The sequence below is a fragment of the Pseudophryne corroboree genome, chromosome 1 (assembly GCF_028390025.1).
Source record: "Pseudophryne corroboree isolate aPseCor3 chromosome 1, aPseCor3.hap2, whole genome shotgun sequence".
Lineage (NCBI taxonomy): Eukaryota > Metazoa > Chordata > Amphibia > Anura > Myobatrachidae > Pseudophryne > Pseudophryne corroboree.
Genome location: NC_086444.1, coordinates 1035244396 through 1035261329, shown reverse-complemented (window position 1 = coordinate 1035261329; position 16934 = coordinate 1035244396). Strand labels below are relative to the sequence as shown.

Below are 16934 nucleotides of genomic sequence, written 5' to 3'. Positions count from 1 at the left end.
AAACTGGAATTCGAGGCGTCTCCACCCCACCGGTTCCTAAAATCTGCCTTGCCGATTACTCCTTCAGACAGGGAGGCTGTGCTAGCGGCAATTCACAAGCTGTATTCCCAGCAGGTGATAATCAAGGTGCCCCTACTTCAACAAGGACGAGGTTACTATTCCACACTGTTTGTGGTACCGAAACCGGACGGTTCGGTGAGACCCATTTTAAATTTGAAATCCTTGAACACATACATAAAAAAATTCAAGTTCAAGATGGAATCGCTCAGGGCGGTTATTGCAAGCCTGGACGAGGGGGATTACATGGTATCCCTGGACATCAAGGATGCTTACCTGCATGTCCCCATTTACTATCCTCACCAGGAGTACCTCAGATTTGTGGTACAGGATTGCCATTACCAATTCCAGACGCTGCCCTTTGGACTCTCCACGGCACCGAGGGTGTTTACCAAGGTAATGGCGGAAATGATGATACTCCTTCGAAGAAAGGGAGTTTTAATTATCCCGTACTTGGACGATCTCCTAATAAAGGCGAGGTCCAAGGAGCAGTTGTTGGTGGGAGTAGCACTATCTCAGGAGGTGCTACACCAGCACGGTTGGATTCTGAATATTCCAAAATCACAGCTGGTTCCGACGACACGTCTACTGTTCCTGGGTATGATTCTGGATACAGTCCAGAAAAAAGTGTTTCTCCCGGAGGAGAAAGCCAAGGAGCTGTCATCTCTAGTCAGAGACCTCCTGAAACCAAAACAGGTATCGGTGCATCACTGCACGCGGGTCCTGGGAAAGATGGTGGCTTCTTACGAAGCAATTCCTTTCGGCAGGTTCCATGCCAGAATCTTTCAGTGGGACCTGTTGGACCAATGGTCCGGATCGCATCTTCAGATGCATCGCCTAATAACCCTGTCTCCAAGAACCAGGGTGTCTCTGCTGTGGTGGCTGCAGAGTGCTCATCTTCTAGAGGGCCGCAGATTCGGCATACAGGACTGGGTCCTGGTGACCACGGATGCCAGCCTTCGAGGCTGGGGGGCAGTCACACAGGGAAGAAACTTCCAAGGACTATGGTCGAGTCAGGAGACTTCCCTACACATAAATATTCTGGAACTAAGGGCCATTTACAATGCCCTAAGTCAGGCAAAATCCCTGCTTCTACACCAGCCGGTACTGATCCAGTCAGACAACATCACGGCAGTCGCCCATGTAAATCGACAGGGCGGCACAAGAAGCAGGATGGCAATGGCAGAAGCCACAAGGATTCTCCGATGGGCGGAAAATCACGTACTAGCACTGTCAGCAGTGTTCATTCCGGGAGTGGACAACTGGGAAGCAGACTTTCTCAGCAGGCACGACCTCCACCCGGGAGAGTGGGGACTTCATCCAGAAGTCTTCACGCTGATTGTAAATCGATGGGAACGGCCACAGGTGGACATGATGGCGTCCCGCCTAAACAAAAAACTAGAGAGATATTGCGCCAGGTCAAGGGACCCTCAGGCGATAGCTGTGGACGCTCTAGTGACACCGTGGGTGTACCAGTCAGTTTATGTGTTCCCTCCTCTGCCTCTCATACCAAGGGTACTGAGAATAATAAGAAAACGAGGAGTAAGAACAATACTCGTGGTTCCGGATTGGCCAAGACGAGCGTGGTACCCGGAACTTCAAGAGATGATCTCAGAGGACCCATGGCCTCTGCCGCTCAGACAGGACCTGCTGCAGCAGGGGCCCTGTCTGTTCCAAGACTTACCGCGGCTGCGTTTGACGGCATGGCGGTTGAACGCCGGATCCTGAAGGAAAAGGGCATTCCGGAGGAAGTCATTCCTACGCTGATTAAAGCCAGGAAAGATGTAACTGCAAAGCATTATCACCGCATATGGCGGAAATATGTTGCTTGGTGTGAGGCCAAAAAGGCCCCAACAGAGGAATTTCAACTAGGTCGATTTCTGCATTTCCTACAAGCAGGAGTGACTATGGGCCTGAAATTAGGCTCCATTAAGGTACAGATCTCGGCTCTGTCGATTTTCTTCCAGAAAGAACTAGCTTCACTACCTGAAGTTCAGACGTTTGTGAAAGGAGTGCTGCATATTCAGCCCCCGTTTGTGCCTCCAGTGGCACCTTGGGATCTCAACGTGGTGTTGAGTTTCTTAAAATCACATTGGTTTGAGCCACTTAAAACCGTGGATCTAAAATATCTCACGTGGAAAGTGGTCATGTTATTGGCCTTGGCTTCAGCCAGGCATGTGTCAGAATTGGCAGCTTTGTCATGTAAAAGCCCTTATCTGATTTTCCATATGGATAGGGCGGAATTGAGGACTCGTCCCCAGTTTCTCCCTAAGGTGGTATCAGCTTTTCACTTGAACCAACCTATTGTGGTGCCTGCGGCTACTAGGGACTTGGAAGATTCCAAGTTACTGGACGTAGTCAGGGCCTTGAAAATGTATATTTCCAGGACAGCTAGAGTCAGGAAAACTGACTCGCTATTTATCCTGTATGCACCCAACAAACTGGGTGCTCCTGCTTCTAAGCAGACTATTGCTCGCTGGATTTGTAGCACAATTCAGCTGGCGCATTCTGCGGCTGGACTGCCGCATCCTAAATCAGTAAAAGCCCATTCCTCAAGGAAGGTGGGCTCATCTTGGGCGGCTGCCCGAGGGGTCTCGGCTTTACAACTTTGCCGAGCTGCTACTTGGTCAGGGGCAAACACGTTTGCAAAATTCTATAAATTTGATACCCTGACTGAGGAGGACCTTGAGTTCTCTCATTCGGTGCTGCAGAGTCATCCGCACTCTCCCGCCCGTTTGGGAGCTTTGGTATAATCCCCATGGTCCTTTCGGAGTTCCCAGCATCCACTAGGACGTCAGAGAAAATAAGATTTTACTCACCGGTAAATCTATTTCTCGTAGTCCGTAGTGGATGCTGGGCGCCCATCCCAAGTGCGGATTGTCTGCAATACTTGTACATAGTTATTGTTAACTAAAGGGTTATTGTTGAGCCATCTGTTGAGAGGCTCAGTTGTTTTCATACTGTTAAACTGGGTATAGTGTCACGAGTTATATGGTGTGATTGGTGTGGCTGGTAGGAGTCTTACCCGGGATTCAAAATCCTTCCTTATTATGTCAGCTCGTCCGGGCACAGTGTCCTAACTGAGGCTTGGAGGAGGGTCATAGTGGGAGGAGCCAGTGCACACCAGGTGACCTAAAAGCTTTCTTTAGTTGTGCCCAGTCTCCTGCGGAGCCGCTATTCCCCATGGTCCTTTCGGAGTTCCCAGCATCCACTACGGACTACGAGAAATAGATTTACCGGTGAGTAAAATCTTATTTTAAAATGTATTAAACAGATAAAGGATATACTCATTCCTGTTTTATCATTTACGCTATTGATACGTTTATTTAGAAATATTTTTATTCATCAAAAGACCGAAGGAAAAGGGAACATCTGGATTTAGCAGCCGAGGGGTCACACACACGGGCAATGGAAGACACCACTGGCTAAAAGCATAGACACAACTTTCTACTTTACCTTCAGTGATAACACAGTGTTATAGCCCCTACACATTTAATGATTTGCCGCCAAGGTGCCTGAAGGCCGACCCGGCAAGGGGGGGTGATGGGGGGAGTGAAGTTTCTTCACTCCCTGACATCAACCCGGCCCCATAGCCCTGCATGCTAATATGGATGATATTGTCCATATTGGCTTGCAGGCATAAATGACCCGGCACCAACGATGAACGACCGCGAGGCCGCACATCGTTGGTGCCTACACACTGAGCGATATTAACAATTTGAACGAGATTGTTCATATCGGTCGCACACATCGGCAAGTGTGTAGGGCCCATTAGATGTTTGTTTTCACCAAGCCTCTCTGCCATACAGTGTACTATGGGGTATATGCAATTGCCGGCGAATCGCTGCAATTTTTCGCCCGTTTTTTAATTCGACACAATTCGACCGTCGAATTCCGGCAGGTGGGTGCCGGAATTCAACATATTCAATAAAAAACGGATTCGACAGTCCCGCTGTCGAAAAACGGCCGATTTGACGGATTTTGATTAGACTTGTAAAAATGTAAAAAAACCCGGGAAAAACCCCGAAAAAAAATTGCGTGGGGTCCCCCCTCCTAAGCATAACCAGCCTCGGGCTCTTCGAGCCGGTCCTGGTTCTAAAAATCCGGGGGAAAAACTGACAGGGTATCCCCCGTATTTTTAAAACCAGCACCGGGCTCTGCGCCTGGTGCAAAAAATACGGGGGACAAAAAGCATAGGGGTCCCCCGTATTTTTTACACCAGCATCGGGCTCCACTAGCTGGACAGATAATGCCACAGCCGGGGGTCACTTTTATACAGCGCCCTGCGGCCGTGGCAGTAAATATCCAACTAGTCCCCCCAGGCCGGGGTACCCTGGGGGAGTGGGGACCCCTTCAATCAAGGGGTCCCCCCCCCCAGCCACCCAAGGGCCAGGGGTGAAGCCCGAGGCTGTCCCCCCCCATCCAAGGGCTGCGGATGGGGGGCTGATAGCCTTGAGTAAAATGATAGAATATTGTTTTTTCCCCAGAAGAACTACAAGTCCCAGCAAACTGGTACTTGGAGAACCACAAGTACCAGCATGCGGGTGTAAAAACGGGCCCGCTGGTACCTGTAGTTCTACTGGAAAAAAAATACCCAAATAAAAACAGGAGACACACACCGTGAAAGTAAAACTTTATTTCATACATGCCGACACACACATACTTACCTATATTGACCCGCCGACTGTGCCACGCCCCCCTCGTCACTGAAGAATCCGGGGTACCTGTGAATAAAATTATACTCGCCTGATCCAGTGTCCGGATCTTTTTAAATAGTCCTCGTACTTGGCAAAACAACAAAACGAACACCCGGACCAAACGGACTGAAAGGGGTCCCATGTTTACACATGGGACCCCTTTCCACGAATGCCGGGACCCCATGTGACTCCTGTCACAGAGGGTCCCTTCAGCCAATCAGCGAGCGCAACGTCGTGGCACTCTGCTGATTGGCTATGCGCGTCTGAGCTGTCAGACAGCGCATCGCAAAGCCTCTCCATTATATTCAATGGTGGGAACTTTGCGGTCAGCGCGGAGGTCACCTGCGGTCAGCGGCTGACCGCGGGTAACCCCACTGCTGACCGCAAAGTTCCCACCATTGAAACTAATGGAGGGAGCTGTGCGATGCGCTGTCTGCCAGCAGACGCGCATACAGCCAATCAGGAGAGTGCCACGAAGTGGCGCTTCCTGATTGGCTGAAGAGACCATTCTGTGACAGCAGTCACGGGGGGGTCTCTGCATTCGGGGAAAGGGGTCCCATGTGTAAACATGGGACCCCTTTCAGTCTGCCTGGTCCGGGTGTTCGTTTTTTTTTTTTTTGCCAAGTACGTGGATTATAATAAAAGACCACAGGACACTGGATCAGGTGAGTATAATTTTATTTTCAGGTACACCATGGATTCTACTTGGACAAGTGGACAGAGGTCGGCGTGTGAACATAGGTAAGTATGTGTGTGTCGACATGTGTGAAATAAAGTTTTACTCTCACGGTGTGCGTGTCCTGTTTTTATTTGGGTATTTTTTTTCCAGTAGAACTACAGGTACCAGCGGGCCCGTTTTTCTCCCGCATGCTGGTACTTGTGGTTCTCCAAGTACCAGCTTGCGAGGGAGGCTTGCTGGGACTTGTAGTACTACTGGAAAAAACAATATTCTTTAAATTTTCAAAAGGCTATCAGCCCCCCATCCGCAGCCCTTGGATGGGGGGGACAGCCTCGGGCTTCACCCCTGGCCCTTGGGTGGCTGGAGGGGGGGGACCCCTTGATTGAAGGGGTCCCCACTCCTCCAGGGTACCCCGGCCAGGGGTGACTAGTTGCGTATTTAATGCCACGGCCGCAGGGCGCTGTATAAAAGTGACCCCCGGCTGTGGCATTATCTACCCAGCTAGTGGAGCCCGATGCTGGTGTAAAAAATACGGGGGACCCCTACGCTTTTTGTCCCCCGTATTTTTTGCACCAGCACCAGGCGCAGAGCCCGGTGCTGGTTTTAAAAATACGGGGGATCCCATGTCAGTTTTTTCCCCGGATTTTTAGAACCAGGACCGGCTCGAAGAGCCCGAGGCTGGTTATGCTTAGGAGGGGGGACCCCACGCATTTTTCCCCCCTGATTTTTACCATTCCATTTAAAAAATAAATAAATATATATATATATATATATATATATATATATATTTTTTTTTTTTTAATATATAAATAATACTTGTGCCTCCAAAATAGACAAACCAAGTACCTAATCCCTTCTAATATAAATAGATATACTATTACCAATAAAAAAAACACAAAAAAAAACATTTATTAGATTCCGCCAGCAAAGTGTGGCGGATTGAAAATGACGAATTTACTGTCTAAAAGCACTGTTGTCGAATTTACAATCTTCAATTGAATATACTTTTGTCGAATTGCCGCATTTGTACCATTGCAGAAATGTCGAATTTGACAAATGTCGAATTTCACAAAGTCGAATTTTGAAAGTCTGTTTTTTTGACGAAAAGTACTGAATTGCATTGTCGAATTTTTTTTTTTGGCGAAATTGTCCTGTTTTTCGACATTTTCGGGAATTCGACCGCAATTGCATATACCCCTATGTATGTAACCAGCATTCCCCATAGAGCCATAGGAACAAGTGTTACAAGTTATAATGTTCATATTTGACAACAAAGCAGGAAAGAGCATTTGTGAAGTCTCGGTGGGGCTGTAGGGCCGCTTGATGTCCATCAATGATTTATTAGGTTAACAACATGCAGAGTTTGTGACATATTGCGGATAATTTATGTTTTAGACACTTAACTGATGATTTATCCCCTCAAAACCGTTCATAACATTTTTTAAAACATTTTTATTTAATATAGTTTAAAAAGTTTATTTTTTTTATATTTAAATATTATATTATGCACATCTGCAGAATGGATCTCCTTGTCAAAAACTGGGGGACACAGAGGGGCGGCGCAGTCACATGTGATCTGACCATGCCATTTAAGTGGTTAAAAGTCATAAGTAAAAATTTTATATTTACATTGGTAAGCACTGCAAGATACGTGCTGGTCAGCACCAATAACATGCGCCTGGTGAATGCCAGACATATGTCTTATATACTTATACCCATGTTTATAACTATTTGTTTTGCTTACAAAATAGTAATTCACAATTAAGCATTAATAAAACAAACTCTCATACAGCGGAAACAGCTCAACATTATATGTGTGAAAAAAAGACAATTAAATATTTACACGCACATGCATTATCCATGGCTGAGCAACAAAGAACGCACATATCAGTGTCGGCAGAATGTTCACAAACTGCCAATCACACATGTGCTTTGATAGTGCAGGCATCATCATCATCATCATCCAGAATTTACACCGACCCCTGAACGTCTGCAAAAAGGCGTATACGCATCTTGTCCTGTCTGCATCTGTTTTGCAAACACGCCATTGCTGTAGTTGGCCTTTATCAGAGCACCCTTTCCTCCCCATCTGACCTCTGTAGACAGGCATACTGTAAAGGTCCATACACACTTAACGATATAATGAGCGACGTCGCTAATTTTCCCCCTCCTTGAGCGACGTCGCTCATTATATCGTTAAGTGTGTATGCCGCCAGCGGTGACCGATGCGCGGCTCCGCTGGTCGGCAACGATCGTCGCTGTCGGTAGGGCATGCATGAAGGATGTGGACTGTCGTCCACGACCTTCATGCAGGGCTGGCGGGGGCGTGACGTCACTGAGCGATATGAGCGGTCATATCGCTCAGTGCGTACAGGCGGCCGCCGACCGGCCGGCCCGGGAGGGGGAGACTTTAGACGATGTCGCTCACAGAGCGACATCGTCTAATGTGTATGGGCCTTAAGTCCCAGAATCATGCAAGTCTGGATAGGCATGTACTGTATGCGTGCATCCACTTTCTGTCCATGCGCACTGCGATTTCAAACAAGATACACTACACCAACTAAAGTTCAATCTCAAAGCTCACTTACTGTAGTCCCTTTATTCACACCCTTGTTTATTTAGTTCAGTAACCAGTAAAAGTTAGGGCGATGTAAGTGCCCATACTACTATAGTTTGTAGCTGATGTGATACATATGATCTCAAATTACCATTTCACAAGTAAAAAGGTTACATTAAAATGAAATGTTTACGTTTGTTTACACTTGAATTCACAGGAAGTTTAGTAACAATAATGTGCAAGTTATCTTCTAATCAGTTCAGAGATTGAAATAAAAAACTGAAATTATAGATAATTATAGTGGAAATTAGTTTCACTATGGCTGTTATGTAATTAATAAAAGGGCTTCAGTTACTTTCTTCTATATACTTTCAGTAGATATATTATCTGAATGTTCTAGTACGTATTGTGATGCAGTTAGCACTACTGTATATGCAGTAGTCAATGGTAAGAAAAGATCATATAAACAAATGAATGGCTAATGGATAACCTACAGTTTGTAACCTATAATAGACTCATGGCTACAATTGATAGAAATCACATCTAAACATGCTGATTGCAAGTGTTACCGCTTTCAGACTGCCACAATAACCCGGCTAGCGGTTCGGCCTGAAAGGGGCCAGGAAAAATGACTCTGGTCGAGTGACCCAGCAATATAACCCGTGTAGCGACCAAGGTTGGACAGGGGACTGACCCAGGTCACGATGATATTGGGTTGTGCCACATACCACCGGATTGTCAACCTGCAGCGGTCATCTCCAAGCATCCACTTCAAAGCCGGATAGACTCAGGTCATAGAAATCTCGGGTCCGGTGTGAACAGCTGGTCCCAGGAATAACCCGGGTCCAGCCACTGGTGTCAAAGGGGTCTGAGCCAGGTCGCATCTGGGTTGGACCTATGTTCAAAATCCTGGGTAAAACCTGGGATTTTGATCTGAATGGGGTAATACTGTGCATGAGGAGGCACACTTTGCAGTTCTTATTATTGGAAATACTGTATATCAGAACACTATAGCAGTGTGCTTTCTACCTTAGGTAAATGTATTATATTGGAACTACACGTCCTTCTACCACTGTCACTAAGTGCACACTTTGTTTATGTTTTCTTACTGGCATCTTCCTTTTTTAGCCATGTGTTTATAATACCAGGCTCTTATTTATTGTTGCTGTATACAGTGAGCTGCTTTGTGTCGTTTCTCAGGGTAACCAAGAAAAACTCAAGTTTTGTGATGGAAATGTGACTTAAATGTGGAATAGGAAGATTATAAACAGTATATAAGTAAAATAGCTGGGGGAACAACACATTAAGACCATCTAAAGATGGAAAATCCTGTATATTAAATTCTACAGTGTCTGAATGTATAGAAAGACATATTACAGTTACATGTTATGGTAAAAGGTAGGAATGATGCTTTCTGGAATCTTCCACAGGGTTTATGAACCGCTTTGGAAGCAGAAATATATAGCACTTCTACTAATTACAGTATTAAGCTCTGTATAACGTATATGTAATGTAATTGCTGTGCACGTTTTCTAGAGAAAATGATTTGTCATAAGTAATCAAGGAATTAAGAATTGAGCGACATAATCCTGTTAAATAAGCTGTTACAGCAAGGCCCACGGAGCGCAGATGTTTGTGATTATATATCTTATCTACCAGCTAATGACCGACACATGTGACTTTGTTACCGTACGTTGTAGAGGTTATAAGTATAAAGTCATATATATATTAAGCCTGAGAGGTGACCTAACAAGAGCATTGCTGCCTTGTATAGACTGGTTACCTTATTGTGGTGACATAATTATGATTAGCCCTTGCTGGATGGACCGCTGAGCACATTTCAGAAACATACATTTTAGTTCAGTTCTCTCTGCAATATGCCGCTGTGTGTCCTGCTGCGCACATGACTCCTTATTACGGCAAGGAGCATTTGCTTATATTCTTGCACGCCTTTATGGAGGTGGAGGAAGTGTGAGCAAAGACACATCGCTGCACAGGGCTTTCACCGGTTGCCTGGAAGCACTTTGTGGAGAATTCAACTGTCCCCTTATTGTGGGATGGGGTATTTCCTACAGGTGGGGTGCGCAGTTAGAACATGACCTGCAAGCGCCATAATTATACTTTATCCCGCATGTATTGAGGCTTGGATGACATCACTAAACTTTACTTGGTAAGTTTGTCTATTAAAAATGGCATATTGACTTATTTTAATAAACATGGTGGTGGTGATCAATTTAAAACGGTCGTCAGCTGATATCCCTTTTCTGCTCTATAGTTAGAATCATTTTTTTTTTCTTTCAAAGTTTATTTCCCTTACACAACATGTTGGATGCTGACATGGAATAGTAACCAGTGATCGCTGCCTGCAAACTACTGGGCGTTGCACTCGGAGCATTCATGTCAGAATGGTGCACATTATTATATGAAACTAATAACAATACTGTGCCGCTAGTTACTAGTGTACCATTCAGTTGTAAATAACCCTTGCTTTGTCTGTAGCTTATGGTTATTACACTAAAATATGTCATTCTATTTTCTGTTATTATAGGTTCTATTAGACAAATTGTGGCATTATAACTAAAACAAAAGAGCATTACTGGTAGATGGGTAAACCTTCACATTCCCAGTAACCACACAATACAGCAGGCATGCGTGCGGTTCTTGTACCTTAGGCTTGGTGTATTACCATCTTCCTAACAATATTAGTGTTATTGTATTGCAGCTGATTTTCTAGTGGCTTTGTTTGATGCTGCCATTGTATGCAATAGATATCTAGAAGATAACTGTTATTTAAAACCGTGCTATTCGGCAACACATGGTTATGGTTGATTCTGGAAATGGAAGAGATTGCATCAATCCTAGCATTCGTTCTGTGTACGGCCCTCCTTGGACTGCATGTCAGTGTTGCTCATTATGACATGATTTTAATATACCTGTTATACAGCAAGTGTCTATCAGTGTAGGACTAGACAGTCCTGCTAGTATGGACAAGTTGTGTGACATTTTATGTTATGTACCAGAAATAATCTGGCATTGGTATTATTATTAAGATCATTATTTGGAGGAATGCCAGGTTGTGCGAGAGAGCTGCGTTCATTATTCAGGTAATCTACATGTCTGGCTTTCAGTCTTAGGGTACAGTCATGTACGGTTTCCCATAAACACTGTCCAGATTAAAGACTGCTCTTATTTATATTATTATTCTGAAGAAATGTGAACCACTTAACTAGTACTCCATAGACTGACTATATAGCCAAGGAAGAATAGGAACCTGTCCCCTTAGCACTTGGCATTGTGACAACTTGGAGAGGGGGAATCGAGTTCCTTTAGTACTTACTTGTGTTTCAAATACATTCTTGCAGTGAATGTATGATTTTCAGACCAAACCTGCTTCTCCCCCACCTATAGCTACACGAAACTTTTCTAAGGCATATTGGAATCTGCAAAAATTTTGGCCAAATGTGGCAGAATTCCCCAGGTTTGGCTGGTGATGTGGCCTAGGTGTGTATGGGTCCCTCAGATATGTAAGAAGCCACAGTTCAGCCATTACTGTATTTAAGGACATGTTTGTGTTATTTTCCATGAGCAGCAAGTGTACAGCTGGTCCTTTCATCTCTGTGTCCTTTCGTAACCTCACATTTTTCAGACAGCCAAGATGTCAAACAGCATCATTTAAGTGTAAGGGTTTATTAGTGTAGACAGCCCTACATATGACTACATTGGATTTAAAAGGACAACATGTTCTGAAGCAGCTGGACAGAAAACCTCTGTCTGAGCTGATCTTGCGGCAGCATGTTGATGATGAAAATATCTTCATGTTAAGGTGAACACATACAGTATACGATTGTAAGACATAGAATAAACAGTGCAAGAAAAGTGCTATGGATCTTATAACTACATTGAGTCTCCTATAGTTACAGTTGTCTGTCTTTTGTTTTGTTTTTGCAGACATCGTTATACCAATCATCAATAGAAAAGGGTATTGAGAGACCTTCCAGGTAATGCTAACACTGACTCTTGTGTGTGCTCCTAATAAACTTTATATTATATTACAGTATGTTCATTGTGGACACACAGTGCAAAGATGTACATGTGCATTTACTCATCACAACCAACCCGTTCTGATCAATCTAGTGCAGCTAGACAATAAAGTACACTTGTCACTCATGTTCAGGCAGCTTACCCTCATGAACATTCCGGTGCAGTACCCTGACCAGTGATTCCCAACCAGGATGTCAAAGCATGCCGCAGTGGTAACATGCGTGTGTGAGAAGAATTTCATTTTGTTACTCGAAGAAATCATGGCTGGAAATAAGTATTATGTAATTGGGCCTATACCTAGACATGCCACGATACATGCAATGGGGGTGATCTTAACAAATTATTATTATTATTATTATCATCATCTGTTATTTATTTGACACCACAAAGTGTCTGTAGCACAGTAAAGGGAGAATTACAATACTATAAACAAGTTCTAACTCAGTGGTTCTCAGGCTTGAACCTCAGGACGCCCACAAAGGTCACATTTTCCAGGTCACCTGGCAGATGCACTGTGTCGCACCAACTGTCACATTTTAAAAATCCACAGGTGACCTGGAAAACATGAACTGTGTGAGGTCCTGAGTATAGAGTTTCTGTGCTCTAACTGACGATGAGATGCAACAAAAGGAGAGACCGTTATCGTTATCAACAGTAGCACTCAGGGATGCACGCAAAGGCCTGCAAAGATATGCTAATGCCATAGCCGTGGAGACTTCTAAAGAGACACCCACTGCCAGGGTCTCAAAGTCACCAATTCCATTGGATCTCTGGGCAACTCTGCGGTTGCACAGAATGTTTGTTGCGAGTAAACCGTCAGTGTTTACAGCTGCGTATAAATTTGCAGGCTCAGACTCCCCTGCACCTGACTAGTCACCCTCCCCGCCGTTACATCTTCCAGCCAGTCACTATCTGTCAACCTCCCCACCGATACCTGTCCCAGATGGTCACTATCCGTCACCCTCCCCTCTGATGCCTATCCTGCACCCACCATCTGCCGCAAAACTGAAGAAGTATTTAATGGGCAGAAGAATTGCCGGCCCCATCAGCATGGCTTTTGGCTCCCCCATCTCCCATGCTGCAACTGTCAATCTTTGAGCTGTTCTCAGCCGGGACTTGATCGGCAGACAGCACGGCACTCAGGACTGTAAGAGTAGAGGCTGTCACCGCAACACTGGTAGGTAGGGGCCTAAAAGGATTGTGGCACTTCTCTTGTCAGACTTTTGTATTACTCCACTTCTTTGCAACCACTGGGGGGAGGGGTGACGCCTCCTGCTGCGTCACCATACAGCGCTAGGAAGCAGCAGTGATAGCACCTTCAACCACATCTGAATGACACTCAATGTACACTATGTTGCAGAAACGTAAGATAGAGGTGTCTAAAAAATCATGGTAAATTACTAATTTTAAATTAAGAAAGCAGCACTTTAGATTAAAGTAACAATCTTCTGATCCGATGTAATTGCAGATGAGACTTTGACAACCCTCTGAATATGCTGGGCACAGTACATGTATATTGAAATGTGTGAAACAAGTGAATTACTGAGTTCCCCTATCAGATTCACCTTAGTGTCACTTTATTACTGTCAGTCTGAGTGTCATATGCAATATTTCTTATATGCATATGTTTAGGATATTTTATTTATTGCATCATTATATTTAAGATATATACAGTATTCTGTATGTCTATATTCAACTTTCTGATTGAATGTGTACACTTTTCAATAGTAAGCTTATGTACGTACAGTAAACCAGTTTTTATCATTTCCTATTCCTCCACTAAAAAGTTGCCAAGTACTCACCGCCCACTTGGCTGTGCCAAGCCTCACATACCACTGGCCTGATTACCCCCTGTGGTATCGAACAGTAGACAAGTATGTTCTATATATACGGTTTCTTCTACAGGAGTTGGAGAATGCCATTTAAAAATAAACAATACATAAAAAGTTCATCCAGATAAACGTGTGTGTATGTATATGTATATATATATGTATATATATATATATATATATATATATATATACATATACACGCACAAGTGTAGGGTAGTGGGCAAATAGTGTGTAAGGTCCCCATTGCGGAATCTGAAGGTATAAATAAAAAGGTATTCTCCTTTTAAGAGGCAAAGAACAATAATGCTAAATTGTACAAATGCAAAATACACCTAAACAGTAATCATGTAAACACTGTATAATTTCATATTGCATGTACTCCAGCTATTAATAGAGAAAAAACTACATTTATAGATTATTGTAATTCCACAGTATGACGCTTTCCACGTTGAAATTGCTTAAATTGTTTTCATTGTTGAAAACTTGCACGATAACCAAGGTCTGCGTGCTGGTGTGACACTAATATAATGAAATCATTGTTGGCAGTGTGAGTTCTCCATAAGGAAGCTGCAATGTCATGCTCTGATTGTTCCTCAGATTCTCATTGATTTGTGAGAGTGGGGTTTGGACGCAGGCCAGGGTTTCACAAAACCATGTCAGAGCATTGCACAGAATAGATCTAGCATGGAGATACCATGCAAATGCCAAAGAATAATTGCTGCAGAAAGTAAAATTCTATTTCTTGTTTATTTGAAGTTCTGCAAGTGACTACAGGAAGAGACGGAAGTCTGAGCCCAGCGTAGGTCATCAGCAAGCCCACGGTGACCAGACTACAAACAGAAACAGCCTTGGCAGAATTGGAGCTCAAGTCGCAAACGCCTCTTTGCGGAAACCTTTCGTTAACTCCTCTCCTCCATCTCCCTCACGGACAAAAGGTAGATGGCCGATATACTGTGTCACACGCTGCTTTCTGTCTACCAGTAACTTGTGCCAGTGCTTTTCATCCAGTATTTTCAAATCAAAATGCAACAGCGCCACCTACTGTACCTGTATCAACAGTGATTTACCATATAGGTTATCAGGTTATATTGTGATTTAATCTGAAGGTTATTTGTACTAATCTGTACAACTATTTTATAATAAAAAGATTGGAAGAAACAATAAATATGCAGTAGCGAGGTTATTGTAATGACGGGGTGCTGCTGTACAGTACACACTTGTCAGATAATTCATTTATAATGTTGTAATTATTACTTCTATTCACTGTAAACTAGCAGTAGAAAGGTGGGCTCCATTACCCAGAGCAGCTTTAACTTGTTTTTCTTACAAATATACCACATAGAGAGCAATAACATTGAAACAGGATTTGGGAATAGTTTTGTTGGAGAACAAAAATAGCTTTGTTGTAGGCCAGTGGTTCCCAATCTTTTTTGAATCACGGTGCTCTAGAGCAGTGTTTCTCAACCTCGGTTCTCAAGTACCCCCAACAGCTCATGTTTTCCAGGTCACCTAGCAGTTGAACAGGTGTATTCATTACTCACTGACACATTTTAAAAGACCCACAGGTGGAGCAAATTATTTCACTTGCAATCCTGTGAGGAGACCTGGAAAACATGAACTGTTAAGGGTACTTGAGGACCGCGGTTGAGAACCACTGCCCCAGAGTATTAGAATTTTTTTCCCGCTACCCCTAGGCCAAAAGTTTCTTATTGAGAATTTTAAAATGACATATTAAATTAAGTCATTTGTGTTTATATATCATCCTTAGGTTTAGTTGCGTGGTGAGGGACAAGATTTGCTTCAGTTTGTCCTCATATTTTATAATTGACAGCCATCAGCACTGGTTTTGCCTATTACATTGACCATAAATAATTTGATTTGGTATTGGACCACCAATCCAAGGCACGCCCACAAGTGTCCCGAGGCACCCCAGGGTGCCACGGCACACAGTTTGAGAACCACTGTTGTAGATTGTTTTAGAGACTTTGGGCCTCATTCAGAGATGTTCTGTAAGCAAACCTGATGTTTTTCGCCGTTGAGTGATTATTGGCTGTCTGCGCTGTGCATGTGCTGCAATGGTCTTGTAATAGCGCCACAGGGAGGATTTACTCGCACAGTGATTGACAGGGAAAGTTTGTGGGTGGTAGTGAGGAGCAGCAGTAAAAACACAGGCATGTCGCTACAATTTTCTGGGGGATGGTGTTTGAGACTGCGATCTGCGATGTATGCTACATTTTTGTATGCTGGGATTTGCGATGCTGCCGGTAGGTACCGTGGTACATATCCAGGTGGCAGTGACATAGGGGGTCATTCCGAGTTGATCGATCGCTAGCAGTTTTTAGCAGCCATGCAAACGCTATGCCGCCGTCCACTGGGAGTGTATTTTAGCTTAGCAGAAGTGCGAACGTTTTTATCGCAGAGCGCCTGCAAACATTTTTTGTGTAGTTTTAGAGTAGCTCAAAACATACTCAGTGCTTGTGATCACTTCAGCCTATTCAGTTCCGGTTTTGACGTCAACCCCCTTCCCCCACAGCGTTCGCCCAGCCACGCCTGTGTTTTCCCAAACACTCCCTTAAAACGGTCAGTTGCCACCCAGAAGCGCCCACTTCATGTCAATCACTCTACGGCAACCAGTGCGACTGAAATGCATCGCTAGACCCTGTGCAAAACGACATCGTTCGTTGTGCCCGTACATCGCGCATTGCGACGCATATGCAGAACTGCCTTTCTCTGACGTCCTAAGTGGATGCTGGGACTCTGTAAGGACCATGGGGATTAGCGGCTCCGCAGGAGACTGGGCACAACTAAAGAAAGCTTTAGGACTACCAGGTGTGCACTGGCTCCTCCCACTAAGACCCTCCTCCAGACCTCAGTTAGATTCTTGTGCCCGGCTGAGCTGGATGCACACTAGGGGCTCTCCTGAGCTCCTAGAAAGAAAGTATATTTAGGTTTTTTATTTTACAGTGAGATCTGCTGGCAACAGACTCACTGCAGCGAGGGACTAAGGGGAGAAGAAGCGAACCTACCTAACAGGTGGTAGTTTGGGCTTCTTAGGCTACTGGACACCATTA

At 44.3% G+C, this 16934-nt stretch overlaps 1 protein-coding gene across 25 annotated transcripts in view; it reads left to right on the top strand.

Moving 5' to 3' along the window:
- SORBS2 (sorbin and SH3 domain containing 2) overlaps positions 1-16934 on the top strand; it is a 532357-nt gene that overhangs the window by 438905 nt on the left and 76518 nt on the right. For all 25 annotated transcript variants that reach the window (XM_063920786.1, XM_063920787.1, XM_063920776.1 and 22 more), the window contains 2 exons: positions 11939-11988; positions 14620-14798. In XM_063920786.1, coding sequence (XP_063776856.1) covers positions 11939-11988; positions 14620-14798 — 229 coding nt within the window. The remainder of the gene's footprint in view (positions 1-11938; positions 11989-14619; positions 14799-16934) is intronic.